The sequence below is a fragment of the Panulirus ornatus genome, chromosome 72, assembly GCF_036320965.1.
Source record: "Panulirus ornatus isolate Po-2019 chromosome 72, ASM3632096v1, whole genome shotgun sequence".
NCBI lineage: Eukaryota > Metazoa > Arthropoda > Malacostraca > Decapoda > Palinuridae > Panulirus > Panulirus ornatus.
In genome coordinates, this window is record NC_092295.1 from 13,194,222 (window position 1) to 13,217,193 (window position 22,972).

Below are 22,972 nucleotides of genomic sequence, written 5' to 3' on the forward strand. Positions count from 1 at the left end.
TGGATGAGAAGAAAGATCACGAGAGGCAAGTGTTTTGGAAGCAGATGAATGAGTGTGTTAGTGGTTTTGATGAACAAGACCGGGTTATAGTGATGGGTGATTTGAATGCAAAGGTGAGTAATGTGGCAGTTGAGGGGATAATTGGTATACATGGGGTGTTCAGTGTTGTAAATGGAAATGGTGAAGAGCTTGTAGATTTATGTACTGAAAAAAGACTGGTGATTGGGAATACCTAGTTTAAAAAGCGAGATATACATAAGTATACATATGTAAGTAGGAGAGATGGCCAGAGAGCGTTATTGGATTACGTGTTAATTGACAGGCGCGCGAAAGAGAGACTTTTGGATGTTAATGTGTTGAGAGGTGCAACTGCAGGGATGTCTGATCATTATCTTCTGGAGACTAAGGTGAAGATTTGTATGGGTATTCAGAAAAGAAGAGTGAATGTTGAGGTGAGGAGGTGGTGAGAGTAAGTGAACTTGAGAAGGAGACTTGTGTGAGGAAGTACCAGGAGAGAATAAGTTCAGAATGGAAAAAGGTGAGAACAAAGGAGGTAAGGGGAGTGGGGAAGGAATGAGATGTATTTAGGGAAGCAGTGATGGCTTGCGCAAAAGATGCTTATGGCATGAGAAGCGTAGGAGGTGGGTTGATTAGAAAGGGTAGTGAGTTGTGGGATGAAGAAGTAAGATTATTAGTGAAAGAGAAGAGAGAGGCATTTGGACGATTTTTGCAGGGAAATAATGCAAATGAGTGGGAGATGTATAAAAGAAAGAGACAGGATGTCAAGAGAAAGGTACAAGAGGTGAAAAAGAGGGCAAATGAGAGTTGGGGTGAGAGAGTATCATCAACTTTTGGGGAGAATGAAGAGTGAAGAGTGAAGGGGGCTAATGGGGAGGTGATAACAAGTAGTGGCGATGTGAGAAGGATATGGAGTGAGTATTTTGAAGGTTTGTTGAATGTGTTTGATGATAGAGTGGCAGATATAGGGTGTTTTGGTCGAAGTGGTGTGCAACGGCAGCAGGTCTGGATGGTATTGCAGTGAAATTTATTAAAAAAGGGGGTGACTGTATTGTTGACTGGTTGGTAAGGTTATTTAACGTATGTATGATTCATGGTGAGCTGCCTGAGGATTGGCGGAAAGCGTGCATAGTGCCATTGTACAAAGGCAAAGGGGATAAGAGTGAGTGCTCAAATTACAGAGGTATAAGTTTGTTGAGTATTCCTGGTAAAGTATATGCGAGGGTATTGATTGAGAGGGTGAAGGCAAGTACAGAGCATCAGATTGGGGAAGAGCAGTGTGGTTTCAGAAGTGGTAGAGGATGAGTGGATCATGTTTTGCTTTGAAGAATGTATGTGAGAAATACTCAGAAAAGCAAATGGATTTGTAGGTAGTATTTATGGATCTGGAGAAGACATATGAGAGAGTTGATAGAGATGCTCTGTGGAAGGTACTAAGGATATATGGTGTGGGAGGCAAGTTGTTAGAAACAGTGAAAAGTTTTTATCGAGGATGTAAGCTATGTGTACGTGTAGGAAGAGAGGAAAGTGATTGGTCCTCAGTGAACGTATGTTTGCGGCAGGGGTGTGTGAGGTCTCCATGGTTGTTTAATTTGTTTATGGATGGGGTTGCTAGGGAGGTGAATGCAAGAGTATTGGAAAGAGGGGCAAGTATGAAGTCTGTTGGGGATGAGAGAGCTTGGGAAGTGAGTCAGTTGTTGTTCGCTGATGATACAGCGCTGGTGGCTGATTCATGTGAGAAACTGCAGAAGCTGGTGACTGAGTTTGGTAAAGTGTGTGAAAGAAGAAAGTTAAGAGTGAATGTGAATAAGAGCAAGGTTATTAGGTGCAGTAGGGTTGAGGGTCAAGTCAATTGGGAGGTGAGTTTAGATGGAGAAAAACTGGAGGAAGTATAGCGTTTTAGATATCTGGGAGAGGATCTGGCAGCGGATGGAACCATGGAAGCGGAAGTGAATCATAGGGTGGGGAAGGGGGCGAAAATCCTGGGATCCTTGAAGAATGTTTGGAAGTCGAGAACATTATCTCCGAAAGCAAAAATGGCTATGTTTGAAGTAATAGTGGTTCCAACAATGTTGTATGGTAGCGAGGCGTGGGCTATGGATAGAGTTGTGCGCAGGAGGGTGGATGTGCTGGAAATGAGATGTTTGAGGACAATATGTGGTGTGAGGTGGCTTGAACGAGTAAGTAATGTAAGGGTAAGAGAGATGTGTGGAAATAAAAAGAGCGTGGTTGAGAGAGCAGAAGAGGGTGTTTTGAAATGCCTTTCCACATGGAGAGAATGAGTAAGGAAAGATTGACCAAGAAAATATATGTGTCGGAGGTGGAGGGAACGAGGAGACGTGGGAGACCTAATTGGAGGTGGAAAGATGGAGTGAAAAAGATTTTTGAGTGATCGGGGCCTGAACATGCAGGAGGGTGAAAGGCGGGCAAGGAATAGAGTGAATTGGATCGATGTGGTATACCGGGTCGACGTGCTGTCAATATATTGAATCAGGGCATGTGAAGCGTCTGAGGTAAACCATGGAAAGTTCTGTGGGGCCTCGATGTGGAAAGGGAGCTGTGGTTTCGGGCATTATTGAATGACAGCTAGAGACTGAGTGTGAACGAATGGGGCCTTTGTTGTCTTTTCCTAGCGCTACCTCGCACACATGAGGGGGGAGGGGATGTTACTCCATGTGTGGCGAGGTGGCGATGGGAATGAATAAGGGCAGACAGTGTGAGTTGTGTGCATGTGTATATATGTATGTGTCTGTGTGTGTATATATATGTGTACACTGAGATGTATGGGTATGTATATTTGCGTGTGAGGACGTGTATGTATATACATGTGTATGGGGTGGGTTGAGCCATTTCTTTCGTCTGTTTCCTTGCGCTACCTCGCAAACGCGGGGGACAGCGACAAAACAAAATAAAAATTATATATATAGAGAGTTGATAGAGATAGAGTATATAGAGATGCTCTGTGGAAGGTACTAAGAGTATATGGTGTGAGGGGCAAGTTGTTAGAAGCAGTGAAAAGTTTTTATCGAGGATGTAAGGCATGTGTACGTGTAGGAAGAGACGAAAGTGATTGGTTCTCAGTGAATGTAGGTTTGCGGCAGGGGTGTGTGATGTCTCCATGGTTGTTTAATTTGTTTATGGATGGGGTTGTTAGGGAGGTGAATGCGAGAGTTTTGGAAAGAGGGTCAAGTATGCAGTCTGTTGTGGATGAGAGAGCTTGGGAAGTGAGTCAGTTGTTGTTCGCTGATGATACAGCGCTGGTGGCTGATTCGGGTGAGAAACTGCAGAGGCTTTTGACTGAGTTTGGTAAAGTGTGTGAAAGAAGAAAGCTGTATGTGAATAAGAGCAAGGTTACTAGGTACAATAGGGTTGAGAGACAAGTCAACTGGAATGTAATTTGAATGGAGAAAAACTGGAGGAAGTGAAGTGTGTAAGATATCTAGGAGTGGATATGGCAGCGGATGGAACCATGGAAGCAGAAGTGAGTCAGAGGCTGGGGAGACGGCGAAAGTTCTGGGAGCGTTGAATAATGTGTGGAAGGCGAGAAAATTATCTCGAAAAGCAAAAATGGGTATCTTTGAAGGAATAGTAGTTCTACCAAAGTCATATGGTTGCGAGCCGTGGGATATAGATAGAGTTGTGCGGAGGAAGGTGGATGTGTTGGAAATGAGATGTTTAAGGATAATATGTGGTGTGAAGGGTAAGAGAGATGTGTGGTAATAACAACAGTGTGGTTGTGAGAGCAGAAGAAGGTGTTTTGAAATGGTTTGGTCACATGGAGAAAATGAGTGAGGAATGATTGACAAAGAGGATATATGTGTCAGAGGTGGAGGGAACGAGGAGAAGTGGGAGACCAAATTGGAGGTGGAAAGATGGAATGAAAAAGATTTTGGGCGATCGGAGCCTGAACATGCAGGAGGGCGAAAGGCGTGCAAGGAATAAAGTGAATTGGAACGAAGTGGTATACCGGGGTCGACGTGCTGTCAATAGATTGAACCAGGGAATGTGAAGCGTCTGGGGTAAGCCATGGAAAGTTTTGTGGGGCCTGGATATGGAAAGGGGTCTGTGGTTTCGGTGCAATATACATGACAGCTAGAGACTGAATGTGAACGAATGTGGACTTTGTTGTCTTTTCCTATTGTGGGTAGGGGGGTTTTCATTTCATGTGGGATGGGGTGGCGACGGGAATGAATAAAGGCAGCAAGTATGAATTATGTACATGTATATATATGTATATATCTGTGTATGTATGTATATGTGTACGTCGAAAGGTATAGGTATGTATATGTGCGTGTGTGGACGTGTATGTATATACATGTGTATGTGGGTGGGTTGGGCCATTCTTTAGTCTGCTGGCTATGTGCGCCTGTTGGGAAATGACCGGTATAGACCCCATTGCTCTCCAACGTGAGACGAAGGGTATTCGAGTACATAGTATTCGAATAGTTTTTTCCTATTAGCCAGGCCCATAGACTAGCGGTAGCATTCCCGCCTGTTGCACAGAGGTCCCGGGTTCGATCGTGGCTGTTGGAGGTTTGTATGTTCTATGAAGGTGCGCGTTCCTAGGCATTTTGTTCGTATATATATATATATATATATATATATATATATATATATATATATATATATATATATATATATATATATATATTCTCTTTTTTCAAACTATTCGCCATTTCCCGCGTTAGCGAGGTAGCGTTAAGAACAGAGAACTGGGCCTTTGAGGGAATATCCTCACTTGGCCCCCTTCTCTGTTCCTTCTTTTGGAAAAATTAAAAAAGAAAATAATGAGAGGGGAGGATTTCCAGCCCCCCCGCTCCCTCCCCTTTTAGTCGCCTTCTACGACACGCAGGGAATACGTGGGAAGTATTCTTTCTCCCCTATCCCCAGGGATAATATATATATATATATACATATATATATATATATATATATATATATATATATATATATATATATATATATATATATATATATATTATTTATATGTTTTTAATTTGCTTTGTCGCTGTCTCCCGCATTAGCGAGGTAGCACAAGAAAACGGACGAAAGAATGGCCTAACCCACCCCAAATACATGTATATACCAACACGTCCTCACACGCAAATTTACATCCTATACATCTCAACGTATACATACATATAGACACACAGATATATACTTATATACACATATACATAATATATACTGTCTCCCTTTATTCCTTCACATCGCCATCCCGTCACACATGAAATAACAGCTCCCTCCCCCCAAATCTGCTCGAGGTAGCGCTAAGAAAACACAACAAAGGCCACATTTGTTCACACTTAGTCTCTAGCTGTCATGTAACAATGCACCGAATCCATAGCTCTCTTTCCACATCCAGGCCCCACAAAACTTTCCATGGTTTACCCCAGACGCTTCACAACCCCTCGTTCAATCCACTGATAGCACGTCGACCCCAGTATACCACATCGTTCCAATTCACTATATTCCTTCCACGTCTTTCACCCTCCTGCATGTTCAGGCCTCGATCACTCAAAATCTTTTTAACTCCATCTTTCCACCTCCAATTTGGTATCCCACTTCTCCTTGTTCCCTTCAACTCTGACACATATATCCTCTTTGTCAATCTTTCCTCATTCATTCTCTCCATGTGAAAAGGCATTTCAAATCACCCTCTTCTGCTCTCTCAACCACACTCTTTTTATTACCACACATCTCTCTTGCCCTTTCATTACTTACTCGATCACACCACCTCACACCACATATTGTCCTCAAACATCTCATTTCCAGCACATCCACCCTCCTCTGCACAACTCTGTCTATAGCCTACGCCTCGAAACCATATCACATGGTTGAAACCACTATTCCTTCAAACATACCCATTTTTGCTTTACGAGATAACGCTCTCGACTTCCATACATTTTCAACGCCTCCAGAACTTTCGCCTCCTCTCCCACCCTATGATTCACTTCTGCTTCCAAGGTTGTATCCGCTGCCAAATCCACTCCCAGATATCTAAAACACTTTACTTCCTCCAGTTTTTCTCCATTCAAATTTACCTCCCAATTGACTTGACCCTCAACCCTACTGTACCAAATAACCTTGCTCTTATTCACATTTACTCTCAGCCTTCTTCTTTCACACACTTTACCATACTCACTCACTAGGTTCTGCAGTTTCTCACACGAATCAGCCACCAGCACTGTATCATCAGCGAACAACAACTGATCCTAAGTTCTCTCATCCACAACAGACTGCATACTTGCCCCTCTTTCCAAAACTCTTGCATTCACCTCCCTAACAACCCCATCCTAAATAAATTAAAAAACCATGCAGACATCACGCACCCGTGCCGCAAACCTACATTCACTGAGAACCAATCACTTTCCTGCCTTACATCCTCGATAAAAACTTTGCTTCTAACAACTTGCCTCCCACACCATATATTCTTAATACCTTACATAGAGCATCTCTATTAACTCTATCATATGCCTTCTCCAGATCTATAAATGCCTCATACAAATCCATTTGCTTTTCTAAGTATTCTCACATGCGTTCTTCAAAGCAAACACCTGATCCAAACATCCTCTACCACTTCTGAAACCACACTGCTCTTCCCCAATCTGGGGCTTTGTACATGTCTTCACTCCCTCAATCAATACCCTCCCATATAATACCCCAGGAATACTTAACAAACTTATACCTCTGTAATTTGAGCACTCACTTTTATCCCCTTTGCCTTTGTACAATAGCACTATGCAAGCATTCCGCCAATCCTCAGGCATCTCACCATGAGTCATACATACATTAAATAACTTTACCAACCAGTTAACAATACAGTCACCCCTCTTTTTTAATAAATTTCACTGCAATACCATCCATACCCGCCGTCTTGCTGGATTTCATCTTCCGGAAACTTTTACTACCTCTTCTCTGTTTACCAAATCATTCTCCCTAAACCTCTCACTTTGCACACCATCTCCACGAAAACACCCTATATCTGCCACTCTATCATCAATCACATTCAACAAATAGAGATGAGGTAGTGAAAGCTTTGCGGAAGATGAAAGCCAGCAAGGCGACGGGTCTGGATGGTGTTGCAGTGGAATTTATTGAAAAGGGAGGTGACTGTGTTGTTGATTGGTTGGTGAGGATATTCATTTTATGTATGGCTCATGGTGAAGTGTCTGAGAATTGGCGGAATGCATGCATAGTGCCATTGTGCAAGGGTAAAGGAGATAAATGCGCGTATTCAAATTACAGAGGTATAAGTTTGTTGAGTATTCCTGGTAAATTATATGGGAGAGTATTGATTGAGAGGGTGAAGGTATGTATAGAGCATCAGATTAGGGAAGAGCAGTGTGGTTTCAGAAGTGGTAGAGGATGTTTGGATCAGGTGTTTGCTTTGAAGAACGCATGTGAGAAATACTTAGAAAAGCAAATGGATTTGTATGTAGCATTTATGGATCTGGGGAAGGCATATGATAGAGTGGATAGAGATGCTCAGTGGAAACTATTAAGAGTACATGGTGTGGGAGGCAAGTTGCTGGAAACGGTGAAAAGTTTTCATGGAGGATGTAAGGCATGTGTACAGGTAGGAAGAAAGGAAAGTGATTGGTTCTCAGTGAATGTCAGGTTTGCGGCATGGGTGTGTGATGTCTCCATGGTTGTTTTATTTGTTTATGGATGGGGTTGTTAGGGAGGTGAATGCAAGTCTTTTGGAAAGAGGGGTGAGTATGCAGTCTGCTGTGGATGAGAGAGCTTGGGAAGTGAGTCAGTTGTTGTTCGCTGACGATACAGCGCTGGTGACTGATTCGGGTGAGAAACTGCAGAAGCTGGTGACTGAGTTAGGTAAAGTGTGTGAAAGAAGAAAGCTGAGAATAAATGTGAATAAGAGCAAGGTTATTAGGTACAGCAGGGTTGAGGGACAAGTTAATTGGGAGGGGAGTTTGAATGGAGAAAAACTGGAGGAAATGAAGTGTTTTACATAACTGGGAGTGGAGCTGGAAGCGGATGAAACCATGGAAGCGAAAAGTGAGTCACAGGTTGGGGGAGGGGGCAAAGGTTCTGGGAGCGTTGAAGAATGTATGGAAAGCGAGAACGTTATCTCGGAGAGCAAAAATGGATATGTTTGAAGGAATCGTGGTTCCACAATGTCATATGGTTGCGAGGCGTGGGCTATAGATAGGGTTGTTCGGAGGAGGGTGGATGTGTTGGAAATGAGATGTTTGAGGACAATATGTGGTGTGAGGTGGTTTGATCGAGTAAGAAATGAAAGTGTGAGAGAGATGTGTGGTAGTAAAAAAGAGTGTGGTTGAAAGAGCAGACGAGGGTGTGTTGAAATGGTTTGGTCACATGGAGAGAATGACTGAGGAAAGATTGACAAAGAGGATATATGTATCAGAGTTGGAGGGAACGAGGAGAAGTGGGAGAGCAAATTGGAGGTGGAGGGATAGAGTGAAAAGGATTTTGAGCTATCGGAGCCTGAACATGCAGGAAGATGAAAGGCGTGGAAGGAATAAAGTGAATTAGAACGATGTGGTGTACCGGGGTCGACGTGCTTTCAATGGATTGATCTAGGGCATGGGAAGCGTCTGGGGTAAATCATGGAAAGTTTTGTTGGAACTGGATGCAGAAAGGGAGCTGTGGTTTCGGTGCATTATACATGACAGCTATAGACTGAGTGTGAACGAATGTGGCCTTTGTTGTCTTTTCCTTGCGCTACCTCGCGCACATGCGGGGGAGGGGGTTGTCATTTTATGTGTGGCGAGGTGGCGACAGGAATGAATAAAGGCAGACAGTATGAATTATGTATATGTGTTTATATGTATAGTCTGTGTAAATATATATATATATATATATATGTATACGCTGAAATGTATAGGTATGTATATGTACGTGTATGGACATGTACGTATTTACATGTGTATGTGGGTGGGTTGGGCCATCCTTTCGTCAGATTCATTGCGCTACATCGCTAACACGGGAGACAGAGACAAAGTATAATAAAAATGATAATGATAATAATATATATATATATATATATATATATATATATATATATATATATATATATATATATTTTTCTTTTTTTTTGCTTTGTCGCTGCCTCCCGCGTTTGCGAGGTAGCGCAAGGAAACAGACGAAAGAAATGGCCCAACCCACCCCCATACACATGTATATACATACGTCCACACACGCAAATATACATACCTACACAGCTTTCCATGGTTTACCCCAGACGCTTCACATGACCTGATTCAATCCACTGACAGCACGTCAACCCCGGTATACCACATCGATCAAATTCACTCTATTCCTTGCCCTCCTTTCACCCTCCTGCATGTTCAGGCCCCGATCGCACAAAATCTTTTTCATTCTATCTTTCCACCTCCAAATTGGTCTCCCACTTCTCCTCGTTCCCTCCACCTCCGACACATATATCCTCTTGGTCAATCTTTCCTCACTCATTCTCTCCATGTGCCCAAACCATTTTAAAACACCCTCTTCTGCTCTCTCAACCACGCTCTTTTTATTTCCACACATCTCTCTCACCCTTACTTTACTTACTCGATCAAACCACCTCACACCACATATTGTTCTCAAACATCTCATTTCCAGCACATCCACCCTCCTGCGCACAACTCTATCCATAGCCCACCCCTCGCAACCATACAACATTGTTGGAACCACTATTCCTTCAAACATACCCATTGTTGCTTTCCGAGATAATGTTCTCGACTTCCACACATTCTTCAAGGCTCCCAGATTTTCGCCCCCTCCCCCACCCTATGATTCACTTCCGCTTCTATGGTTCCATCCGCTGCCAGATCCACTCCCAGATATCTAAAACGCTTTACTTCCTCCAGTTTTTCTCCATTCAAACTTACCTCCCAATTGACTTGACCCTCAACCCTACTGTACTTAATAACCTTGCTCTTATTCACATTTACTCTTAACTTTCTTCTTTCACACACTTTACCAAACTCAGTCACCAGCTTCTGCAGTTTCTTACATGAATCAGCCACCAGCGCTGTATAATCAGCGAACAACAACTGACTCACTTCCCAAGCTCTCTCATCCACAACAGACTGCATACGAGCCCCTCTCTCCAAAACTCTTGCATTCACCTCCCTAACAACCCCATCCATAAACAAATTAAACAACCATGGAGACATCACACACCCCTGCCGCAAACCTACATTCACTGAGAACCAATCACTTTCCTCTCTTCCTACACGTACACATGCCTTACATCCGCGATAAAAACTTTTCACTGCTTCTAACAATTTGCCTCCCACACCATATATTCTTAAAAACTTCCACAGAGCATCTCTATCAACTCTATCATGTGCCTTCGCCAGATCCATAAATGCTACATACAAATCCATTTGTTTTTCTAAGTATTTCTCACATACATTCTTCAAAGCAAACACCCGATCCACACATCCTTTACAACTTCTGAAACCACACTGCTCTTCCCCAATCTGATGCTCTGTACACGCCTTCACCCTCTCAATCAATACCCTCCCATATAATTTACCAGGAATACTCAAACCTATACCTCTGTAATTTGAGCACTCACTCTTATCCCCTTTGCCTTTTTACAATGGCACTATGCAAGCATTCCGCCAATCCTCAGGCACCTCACCATGAATCATACATACATTAAATAACCTTACCAACCAGTCAACAATACAGTCACCCTCTTTTTTAGTAAATTCCACTGCAGTACCATCCAAAGCTGCTGCTTTGCCGGCTTTCATCTTCCGTAAAGCTTTACTACCTCTTCTCTATTTACCAAATCATTTTCCCTAACCCTCTCACTTTGCACACCACCTCAACCAAAACACACTATATCTGCCACTCTATCATCAAACACATTCAAGAAACCTTCAAAATATTCACTCTATATCCTTCTCACATCACTACTACTTGTTATCACCTCACCATTAGCCCCCTTCACTGAAGATCCCATTTGCTCCCTTGTCTTACGCACTTTATTTACCTCCTTCCAAGACATCTTTTTATTCTCCCTGAAATTTAATGATACTCTCTCACCCCAACTCTCATTTGCCCTCTTTTTCACCTCTTGCACCTTTCTCTTGACCTCCTGCCTCTTTCTTTTATACCCCTCCCACTCATTTGCATTTTTTCCCTGCAAAAATCGTTCAAATGCCTCTCTCTTCTCTTTCACTAATAATCTTATTTCTTCATCCCACCACTCACTACCTTTTCTAATCAGCCCACTTCCCACGCTTCTCATGCCACAAGCATCTTTTGCGCAAGCCATCACTGCTTCCCTAAATACATCCCATTCCTCCCCCACTCCTCTTACCTCCTTTGTTCTCACCTTTTTCCATTCTGTACTCAGTCTCTCCTGGTACTTCCTCACACAAGTCTCCTTCCCAAGCTCACTTACTCTCACCATTCTCTTCACCCCAACATTCTCTCTTCTTTTCTGAAAACCCCCACAAATCTTCACCTTCGCCTCCACAAGATAATGATCAGACATCCCTCCAGTTGCACCTCTCAGCACATTAACATCCAAAAGTCTCTCTTTCGTGCGTCTGTCAATTAACACGTAATCCAATAACGCTCTCTAGCCATCTCTCCTACTTACATACGTATACTTAGTTATATCTCGCTTTTTAAACCAGGTATTCCCAATCACCAGTCCTTTTTCAGCACATAAATCTACAAGCTCTTCACCATTTCCATTTACAACACTGAACACTCCATGCATACCAATTATTCCCTTAAGTGCCACATTACTCACCTTTGCATTCAAAGCACCCATCACTATAACCCGGTCTTGTGCATCAAAACCACTAACACACCCATTCAGCTGCTCCCAAAACACTTCCCTCTTATGATCTTTCTTCTCATGCCCAGGTGCATATGCACCAATAATCACCTATCTCTCTCCATCAACTTTCAGTTTTACCCATATGACTCTAGAATTTACTTTCTTACACTCTATCACATACTCCCACAACTGATTCAGGAGTAGTGCTACTCCTTCCCTTGCTCTTGTCCTCTCACTAACCCCTGACTTTACTCCCAAGACATTCCCAAACCACTCTTCCCCTTTACCCTTTAGCTTCGTTTCAATCAGAGCCAAAACATCTAGGTTCCTTTCCTCAAACATACTACCTATCTCTCCTTTTTTCTCATCTTGGTTACATCCACACACATTTAGACACCCCAATCTGAGTCTTCGAGGAGGATGAGCACTCCTCGTGTGACTCCTTCTTCTGTTTCCCCTTTTAGAAAGTTAAAATACAAGGAGGGGAGGGTTTCTGGCCCCTCGCTCCCGTCCCCTTTAGTCGCCTTCTGCGACACGTGAGGAATGCGTGGGAAGTATTCTTTCTCCCCTATCCCCAGGAATTATCACACTCAGGAGCCACACCTAGGTTTCCGGCGCTTCTCCTCCACTAGGGGGCCACCTAGACCCACTAATCATAACAACAACCCACGCTTATATCCACCTCCTGACTATGATAAACTTCATGATGCGAAGGCTCTCCTCTCCAGCATCTCAAAGTTATAGCCACTCCCAAGAATTAATACGGCAAGCAAGGCTCCCCTGCATCACCAGCTTTCACATCAAGGAAGGCCACTGCCAAATCAAAGAGGACTCTCTTATTCGCCACCTCTAAATCAGAGTAGACCCCGTTCTCCACCACAAAGCCAAAGTAGACCCCATTCTCCACCACCAAATCAAAGAGCCTATTTCCCAGATTCCTATCCAAAAATTTCTTATATTTAGTTCTACTGTGAAAGAATGATAATGTGGTAATACAGGAAAGAGCAAAACTTAAAACAAAAAATCAGAGGATAATCAGAATATGCATGATAAATGGAACTAGTGCTTTTGTCTTGGAGCAAAACTTAGCCAGGAGGTTGAAATTACTACTTATATATACTACTTTATCCCTGGGGATAGGGGAGAAAGAATACTTCCCACGTATTCCCTGCGTGTCGTAGAAGGCGACTAAAAGGGGAGGGAGCGGGTGGCTGGAAATCCTCCCCTCTCGTTTTTTTTTTTTTTAATTTTCCAAAAGAAGGAACAGAGAAGGGGGCCAGGTGAGGATTTTCCCTCTAAGGCCCAGTCCTCTGTTCTTAACGCTACCTCGCAAATGCGGGAAATGGCGAATCGTATGAAAAAAATAAAAAAAAAATATATATATATATATATATATATATATATATATATATATATATATATATATATATATATATATTTCTCTTTTGTCTGATGCCATATGATGCAGAGAACAGAGACCTTATTTCTAAAAGGATACTCGAACATTACACTCGTTGATCATCCCGTGAGGACAACGCACTACTTTACCTAAACAAATCTAGTTTGCTTGTGGCATTCGTATCTTGTGTGAATTTCACTGACGTACATGGATCTTCGCAGAATGATCAGTTCTATTAAGAAGAAAACAGAAATCTTTTGGGATATTCCGGGATAAAGAGGACAGTATTCATACATCTCACGATGAAAATGTTTGAACATTTAGTGTTTGTGAACTACTGCCCCGCATGTCGACCACTGTTACAAAATCGACAGTGAATCTATGATTACCCAACCCATGATGGATCCATGATAACTTGTGGTCAGCAACACTAATCGCTACGCTTTGACCCGCGTATACACTAGTGACATCTTCACTATACATCATCATCTCTGAAATGGAAGGATACCTTCAATTGAACGTAGGGCAGCACTTTGCCGGCTGCATTGTCCTTGTTGTTGGGAAAGAAGTAGGAATCTACAAGATGCATGCAGCCTTCGGTCATACCGTAAGCGTCAGTCAACTGTGCAGCCATCTGTGTGAAAACCACAAAAAAAAAAAAGATCAGTTGATCGTCATTTCATAAGATAGTTAAGATACAGAGACAAACATCAGCAAGAAGACCAAAGTAGATATTCGTTTTCATTATAGACAATGGATATAACAAGACTGCAGTGTGTGTGAATCTGGATTTAATACATTTAAGAATATTCTGTGTTGTTTACTAGTAGGTAGGAGACCACATGAAGTCATTCCACCATGATGCAAACTGTTACTTGTGTACATCTCTTGTAAGTGGTCGTGTGTATGTTAGCTACACCACAGGGGCGTATGTTTACTGTCAGGTCTCAACTATATCACTCCTCTCTCTCTCTCTCTCTCTCTCTCTCTCTCTCTCTCTCTCTCTCTCTCTCTCTCTCTCTCTCTCTCTCTCTCTCTCTGTTACCTAAACAAATAGCTGCTCTTTGATTAGGGGCAAAAAATAAAAAAGAAATAAGAAAAAGGAGAAAAGGAAAATAACTCCTATACGTTTATCCAAACAGTGTTCACGTCGCTAAAATTCTTGCCTCTCTATATTTGTTGAACCTTTGTGCAATGTGAGACTGGTATGAGAATTCATAACCTTAACTTCATCGCAAAATTGATAACAGAATGGTTCATTGATCATCGCATTGCCGCTATGGGGCAACTAGCCCTCTCGTCTGAGCAAGTTATCTACCTAACTACATCGACTCTCGTGTTCAGCTAAACATGTAGATGATAACATTATTGGTTCCCTCAATCTGATGTTCTACCACGCATCCTGTCCTCAGTCTAGAGCACGACTTTGCTTCCCCACATTCCCTCACTTAAAGAACGAAGGAAGAGGATCAGTAACCTTCAGCCGAAGTGAGGTTCGGGTGGTAGCTGGCATAGATGAGCCACTAGAAAATATGACCTTCACAGTCGAGACATCGTACTGCTCCAGGAGTGGCGTCTCAGCCAGAAACTTGCCGAGGTATGGCACAATGGGTAGATACGTCACCTGCAACGGAAAGCAGTGCCTAAGTATGGTTATCATGGTAATGTTTCAGTTTGGTTATCATGGTAATGCTTCAGTTTGGTTATCATGGTAATGTTTCATTTTCGTTATCATGGTAATGTTTCAGTCTGGTTATCATGGTAATGCTTCAGTTTGGTTATCATGTTAATGCTTCAGTTTGGTTATCATGGTAATGCTTCAGTCTGGTTATCATGATAATGTTTCAGTTTGGTTATCATGGTTATGCTTCAGTGTGGTTATCATGGTAATGCTTCAGTCTGGTTATCATGGTAATGCTTCAGTTTGGTTATCATGGTAATGCTTCAGTGTGGTTATCATGGTAATGCTTCAGTCTGGTTATCATGGTAATGCTTCAGTCTGGTTATCATGGTAATGCTTCAGTTTGGTTATCATGGTAATGCTTCAGTTTGGTTATCATGGTAATGCTTCAGTTTGGTTATCATGGTAATGCTTCAGTTTGGTTATCATGGTAATGTTTCAGTTTGGTTATCATGGTAATGTTTCAGTTTGGTTATCATGTTAATGCTTCAGTCTGGTTATCATGGTAATGCTTCAGTTTGGTTATCATGGTAATGTTTCATTTTCGTTATCATGGTAATGCTTCAGTCTGGTTATCATGGTAATGCTTCAGTTTGGTTATCATGGTAATGCTTCAGTCTGGTTATCATGGTAATGCTTCAGTTTGGTTATCATGGTAATGCTTCAGTCTGGTTATCATGGTAATGCTTCAGTTTGGTTATCATGGTAATGCTTCAGTTTGGTTATCATGGTAATGCTTCAGTTTGGTTATCATGGTAATGCTTCAGTTTGGTTATCATGGTAATGCTTCAGTTTGGTTATCATGGTAATGCTTCAGTTTGGTTATCATGGTAATGCTTCAGTTTGGTTATCATGGTAATGTTTCAGTTTGGTTATCATGGTAATGCTTTAGTTTGGTTATCATGGTAATGCTTCAGTCTGGTTATCATGGTAATGTTTCAGTTTGGTTATCATGGTAATGCTTCAGTTTGGTTATCATGGTAATGCTTCAGTTTGGTTATCATGGTAATGCTTCAGTTTGGTTATCATGGTAATGCTTCAGTTTGGTTATCATGGTAATGCTTCAGTCTGGTTATCATGGTAATGCTTCAGTTTGGTTATCATGGTAATGCTTCAGTTTGGTTATCATGGTAATGCTTCAGTTTGGTTATCATGGTAATGTTTCAGTTTGGTTATCATGGTAATGCTTCAGTTTGGTTATCATGGTAATGCTTCAGTCTGGTTATCATGGTAATGTTTCAGTTTGGTTATCATGGTAATGCTTCAGTTTGGTTATCATGGTAATGCTTCAGTCTGGTCATCATGGTAATGCTTCAGTTTGGTTATCATGGTAATGTTTCAGTTTGGTTATCTTGGTGATGCTTCAGTTTGGTTATCATGGTAATGTTTCAGTTTGGTTATCATGGTAATGCTTCAGTCTGGTCATCATGGTAATGCTTCAGTTTGGTTATCATGGTAATGCTTCAGTCTGGTCATAATGGTAATGCTTCAGTTTGGTTATCATGGTAATGCTTCAGTTTGGTTATCATGGAAATGCTTCAGTTTGGTTATCATGGTAATACTTTAGTTTGGTTATCATGGTAATGCTTCAATGTGGTTATCATGGTAATGCTTCAGTTTGGTTATCATGGTGATGCTTCAGTTTGGTTATCATGGTAATGCTTCAGTCTGGTTATGATGGTAATGCTTCAGTTTGGTTATCATGGTAATGCTTCAATGTGGTTATCATGGTAATGCTTCAGTCTGGTTATCATGGTAATGCTTCAATGTGGTTATCATGGTAATGTTTCAGTTTGGTTATCATGGTTAAGCTTCAGTTTGGTTAACATGGTAATGCTTCAGTCTGGTTATCATGATAATGCTTCATTCTCGTTATCATGGTAATGTTTCAGTTTGGTTATCATGGTAATGCTTCAGTCTGGTTATCATGGTAATGCTTCAGTCTGGTCATCATGGTAATGCTTCAGTTTGGTTATCATGGTAATGCTTCAGTCTGGTTATCATGGTAATGCTTCAGTCTGGTTATCATGGTAATGCTTCAGTCTGGTCATCATGGTAATGCTTCAGTCTGGTTATCATGATAATGCTTCATTTTCGTTATCATGGTAATGCTTCAGTCTGGTTATCATGGTAATGCTTCAGTCTGGTTATCATGGTAATGCTTCAGTCTGGTTATCATGGTAATGCTTCAATGTGGTTATCATGGTAATGCTTCAATGTGGTTATCATGGTAATGCTTCAGTCTGGTTATCATGGTAATGCTTCAGTGTGGTTATCATGGTAATGCTTCAGTGTGGTTATCATGGTAATGCTTCAGTCTGGTTATCATGGTAATGCTTCAGTTTGGTTATCATGGTAATGCTTCAGTTTGGTTATCATGGTAATGCTTCAGTTTGGTTATCATGGTAATGCTTCAGTCTGGTTATCATGGTAATGCTTCAGTTTGGTTATCATGGTAATGCTTCAGTGTGGTTATCATGGTAATGCTTCAGTTTGGTTATCATGGTAATGCTTCAGTCTGGTTATCATGGTAATGCTTCAGTTTGGTTATCATGGTAATGCTTCAGTTTGGTTATCATGGTAATGCTTCAGTTTGGTTATCATGGTAATGCTTCAGTTTGGTTATCATGGTAATGCTTCAGTTTGGTTATCATGGTAATGCTTCAGTCTGGTTATCATGGTAATGCTTCAGTTTGGTTATCATGGTAATGCTTCAGTGTGGTTATCATGGTAATGCTTCAGTCTGGTTATCATGGTAATGCTTCAGTTTGGTTATCATGGTAATGTTTCAGTTTGGTTATCTTGGTGATGCTTCAGTTTGGTTATCATGGTAATGTTTCAGTTTGGTTATCATGGTAATGCTTCAGTCTGGTCATCATGGTAATGCTTCAGTTTGGTTATCATGGTAATGCTTCAGTCTGGTCATCATGGTAATGCTTCAGTTTGGTTATCATGGTAATGCTTCAGATTGGTTATCATGGAAATGCTTCAGTTTGGTTATCATGGTAATGCTTTAGTTTGGTTATCATGGTAATGCTTCAATGTGGTTATCATGGTAATGCTTCAGTTTGGTTATCATGGTGATGCTTCAGTTTGGTTATCATGGTAATGCTTCAGTCTGGTTATCATGGTAATGATTCAGTTTGGTTATCATGGTAATGCTTCAATGTGGTTATCATGGTAATGCTTCAGTCTGGTTATCATGGTAATGCTTCAATGTGGTTATCATGGTAATGTTTCAGTTTGGTTATCATGGTAATGCTTCAGTCTGGTTATCATGGTAATGCTTCAGTCTGGTTATCATGGTAATGCTTCAGTGTGGTTATCATGGTTATGCCTCAGTGTGGTTATCATGGTAATGCTTCAGTCTGGTTATCATGGTAATGCTTCAGTCTGGTTATCATGGTAATGCTTCAGTGTGGTTATCATGGTAATGCTTCAGTGTGGTTATCATAGTAATACTTCAGTCTGGTTATCATGGTAATGCTTCAGTGTGGTTATCATGGTTATGCTTCAGTGTGGTTATCATGGTAATGCTTCAGTCTGGTTATCATGGTAATGCTTCAGTGTGGTCATCATGGTAATGCTTCAATGTGGTTGTCATGGTAATGCGTCAATCTGGCTACCGATGAAATTGAAAGACATGAGCTCATTAAAAATGATACAGAAGAAAAAAGAAAACGGATTGTCGATGACGAGAGAATATTCTGTCGGAATTCTTACTTCATTTGAGCATTTTCGTATTTCAGACGCAAACCATTTAAATACATTTACCTTGAATGTTTGTATAGCTTCCAGGAAATCCTTGGGCGAGAATTTCGTCATCAGGACTGCTTTACCTCCGAGAACTAAGTTCACTATTGACTCAGTCAATCCGAAGATATGATACATGGGAATCGCTAACAATGTTACCTTATATCTCTCTAGGTAACTGATGCCTCTTGGGTGATCAATGCTCTTGCAGTATCTATGTATAAAGAGGAAACAACAACAGTTAAGGTTTCATAGTCATGAATAAAATAGATGTTTATCATACCTTACCTAACCTCTCTGCTTCAGGAATCCATTCTATGTGGTACATACTTCGAACGGTCCCACAGGTCAAAAAGGGAGGTGAAATTGGCCGTAAATAGGGAGGAGGAGTTCAGTGTTTTCACTGAGGCAGATGACGGATGATATGATAATTCGGTATTGGTTACGCTCGAAAGATATTTGCCGTCCAGAATATTTCGAGAAAGAGTAACACTTACATGTCTGGGTAACAAAGCTAATCACACAACTTGAAATATAAAGTAAATTTGACAAGTGTTTCCTCTCAAGAATTTCTTAAACTTTGCCATTTGATGTATTTTTGCCACATTGTGGCGATCTATTGAAGGTCTAACATCAAAATGAGATTAGAATTACGGTCAGTGTTTTTCTAAAGTACGAATCTAAAGACTTTATGCAAAGATACTGATATCATACTAAACATTCTCTAACAAAATCATTAGCATCACTTGATTAGCAGTTGGAAACGTGATGAAGAGCTTGTGTGTATGTATGTGTGTGTGTGTGTGTGTGTGCGTGTGTGTAACTACATATGTGCAACATTGATACAAAATGTGTGAAATGAGTACACGAACAGTGTTTCCTGTACTGCTGATGGTGTGTGGACAAAGTGTTTGAATATATTTCGCTTGATCTTCATCCTCTCACTACTTACATTCTCACGGTCATCGAAGCATTGAAGTTGCGATGACTTAGCATGACACCCTTCGGCAGTCCTGTGGTGCCAGAGGAGAACAGAATAAAAGCAGTGCTTCGTGCGGGATCCAATCCATCTGCCTGTGAAAAAAAGCAGAATTCAAGCAAACTATTTTTGACTTCCCTCGACAGAGTTTTTCCTTCAGCCACAACAACGCAGCCTGGATTTTCTTGATCGTCAAAGCAATGAAGTATATGATACTACAACGTGTTGGAAGAACACTAAGACTTTGATTTGATATGTTTGTGGAACCCTTAAACCCTGATTTGATATGTTTGTGGAACCCTTAAACCCTGATTTGATATGTTTGTGGAACCCTTAAACCCTGATTTGATATGTTTGTGGAACCCTTAAACCCTGATTTGATATGTTTGTGGAACCCTTAAACCCTGATTTGATATGTTTGTGGAACCCTTAAACCCTGATTTGATATGTTTGTGGAACCCTTAAACCCTGATTTGATATGTTTGTGGAACCCTTAAACCCTGATTTGATATGTTTGTGGAACCCTTAAACCCTGATTTGATATGTTTATGTATGGTTCAAGAAAGATATTCATGAACTCAAAGGCCAAGGAATCTTATACTAAAAACCCTTTATAATTGACGGATTACAACAACGTTCTTAAGTTTGCTCCAGTTACCTGAGGAATGTATTATCAATTTTCCATTAACAACATCAGCACAGAGAGAAGACTTCTCATCCAAAACTCGCCTGAAAATTTTCACGGATGTCCCTACCACTATCTCTGTTGAAAGTGCAACAAAGTTCATTTCAGACAAAGTGGAAAAGAACTTACGAGTAAAGCAGCATCAATATATCGTCCGTATTGGAAAATAGTCAAGTGCTCTACTCCAGCATATACGAAACTTCAGCCAACTTAATGACTAGTAAAACACACACACACAAGATCGTATCTCCTTCTTCACTTGTGGTTGTGAATATCATAGCAACTTGTATTATTATACACAGCTTTCACAATAATTTGAACAGCCATCCAGGCTCGTAAAGATTACATCTCTTCATAACTAGAAGAATCGTCAGCATTGACCTGACCCATGACCTGACCCCTGCCTTATACGGTCACCTTTCCTGCCTAACGAAGGGGATCACCTTTACTAAAGCGCCTAGAACTTCGTATTTCATTTTTCATATTTTTATATTTATCTTATTATACTTTGTCGCTGTCTTCCACGTTAGCGAGGTAGCACAAGGAAACAGATAAAAGAATGGCTCAGCCTACCCATATACACATGTATATACAAACACGTCCACACACGCACATATAGACTTACCTAAACTTCAACGTATACATATATATACATACACAGATATATTCATATATACACATGTACATAATTCATACTTGCTGCCTTTATTCATTTCCGTCGCCACCCCGCCACACATGAAATGACAACCCCCTCCCCCTAATGTGCGCGAGGTAGCGCTAGGAAAAGACAACAAAGGCCACATTCGCTCACACTCAGTCTCTAGCTGTCATGTAATACTGCACCGAAACCACAGCTCCCTTACTACATCCAGGCCCCACAAGATTTCCATGGTTTGCTCCAGACGCTTCACATACCCTGATTCAATTCACTAACAGCACGTCGACCCCAGTACACCACATCGTTCCAATTCACTCTATTTCTTGCTCTCCTTTCACCCTCCTGCATGTTCAGGCCCCGATCGCTCAAAATCTTTTTCATTCCTTCCTTCCACTTCCACTTAGTCTCCCACTTCTCGTTCCCTCCGCCTCTGACACATATATCCTCTTTGTCAATCTTTCCTCACTCATTCTCTCCATGTGATCAAACCATTTCAATACACCCTCTTTTGCTCTCTCAACCAAACTCTTTTTATTACCATACATCTCTCTAACCCTTACTCGATCAAACCACCTCACACCACATATTGTGCTCAAACATTTCATTTCCAGCACATCCACCCTCCTCCGCACAATGTTATCTATAGCCCAAGACTCTTAACCATATATCATTGTTGGAACCACTAACCCTTCAAACATACCCATTTTTGCTTTCCAAGATAACGTTCTCGACTTCCAAACATTCTTCAACGCTCCAAGAACTTTCCCCCATCCCCCATCCAATGAGTCACTTCCGCTTCCATGGTTCCATCCACTGCCAAATCCACTCCCAGATATCCAAAGCACTTCACTTCCTCCTCTTTTTCCTCCATTCAAACTTACCTCCCAATTGACTTGTCCCTCAACCCTACTATACCTAATAACCTTGCTCTTATTCACATTTACTCTCAGCTTTCTTCTTTCATACACTTTACCAAATTCAGTCACCAGCTTCTGCAGTTTTTCACCCGAATCAGCCACCAGCGCTGTATCATCAGCGAACAACAACTGACTCACTTCCCAAGCTCTCAACAGACTGCATATCTGCCCCTCTTTCCAAAACTCTTGCATTCACCTCCCTAACAACTCCATCAATAAACAAATTAAACAACCATGGAGACATCACGCACCCCTGCCGCAGACCAAGATACACTGAGAACCAATCACTTTCCTCTTTTCCTATACGTACACATGCCTTACATCCTCGATAAAAACTTTTCACTGCTTCTAACAACTTGCCTCCCACACCATATATACTTAATACCTTCCACAGAGCATCTCTATCAACTCTGTAATATGCCTTCTCCAGATGCATAAATGCTACATACAAATTCATTTGCTTTTCTAAGTATTTCTCACATACGTTCTTCAAAGCAAACACCCCTGATCCACACATCCTCTACCACTTCTGAAACCACACTGCTCTTCCAAAATCTGATGCTCTGTACATGCCTTCACATACATATATACCCATGCACACAATTCACACTGTCTGCCTTTATTCATTCCCATCGCCACCTCGCCACACATGGAATACCATCCCCCTTCCCCCTCATGTGTGCGGGGTAGCGCTAGAAAAGGACAACAAAGGCCTCATTCGTTCACACTCAGTCTCTACCTGTCATGCAATAAAGCCCGAAACCACAGCTCCCTTTCCACATCCAGGCCACACACAGCTTTCCATGGTTTACCCCAAACGCTTCACATGCCCTGATTCAATCCACTGACAGCACGTCAACTCCGGTATACCACATCGATCCAATTCACTCTATTCCTTGCACGCCTTTCACCCTCCTGCATGTTCAGGCCCCGATCACTCAAAATCTTTTTCACTCCATCTTTCCACCTCCAATTTGGTCTCCCACTTCTCCTCGTTCCCTCCACCTCCGACACATTTATCCTCTTGGTCAATCTTTCCTCACTCATTCTCTCCATGTGCCCAAACCATTTCAAAACACCCTCTTCTG

The 22,972-nt window shown here is 41.5% G+C and overlaps 1 protein-coding gene across 5 annotated transcripts in view; it reads right to left on the reverse strand.

Annotated features, from left to right (window-relative positions):
* LOC139748025 (uncharacterized) overlaps nucleotides 1-22,972 on the reverse strand; it is a 74,199-nt gene that overhangs the window by 20,536 nt on the left and 30,691 nt on the right. For all 5 annotated transcript variants that reach the window (XM_071660568.1, XM_071660569.1, XM_071660572.1 and 2 more), the window contains 4 exons: nucleotides 19,598-19,719; nucleotides 18,667-18,859; nucleotides 14,689-14,835; nucleotides 13,720-13,845 (listed from right to left, as the gene is read on the reverse strand). In XM_071660568.1, coding sequence (XP_071516669.1) covers nucleotides 13,720-13,845; nucleotides 14,689-14,835; nucleotides 18,667-18,859; nucleotides 19,598-19,719 — 588 coding nt within the window. The remainder of the gene's footprint in view (nucleotides 1-13,719; nucleotides 13,846-14,688; nucleotides 14,836-18,666; nucleotides 18,860-19,597; nucleotides 19,720-22,972) is intronic.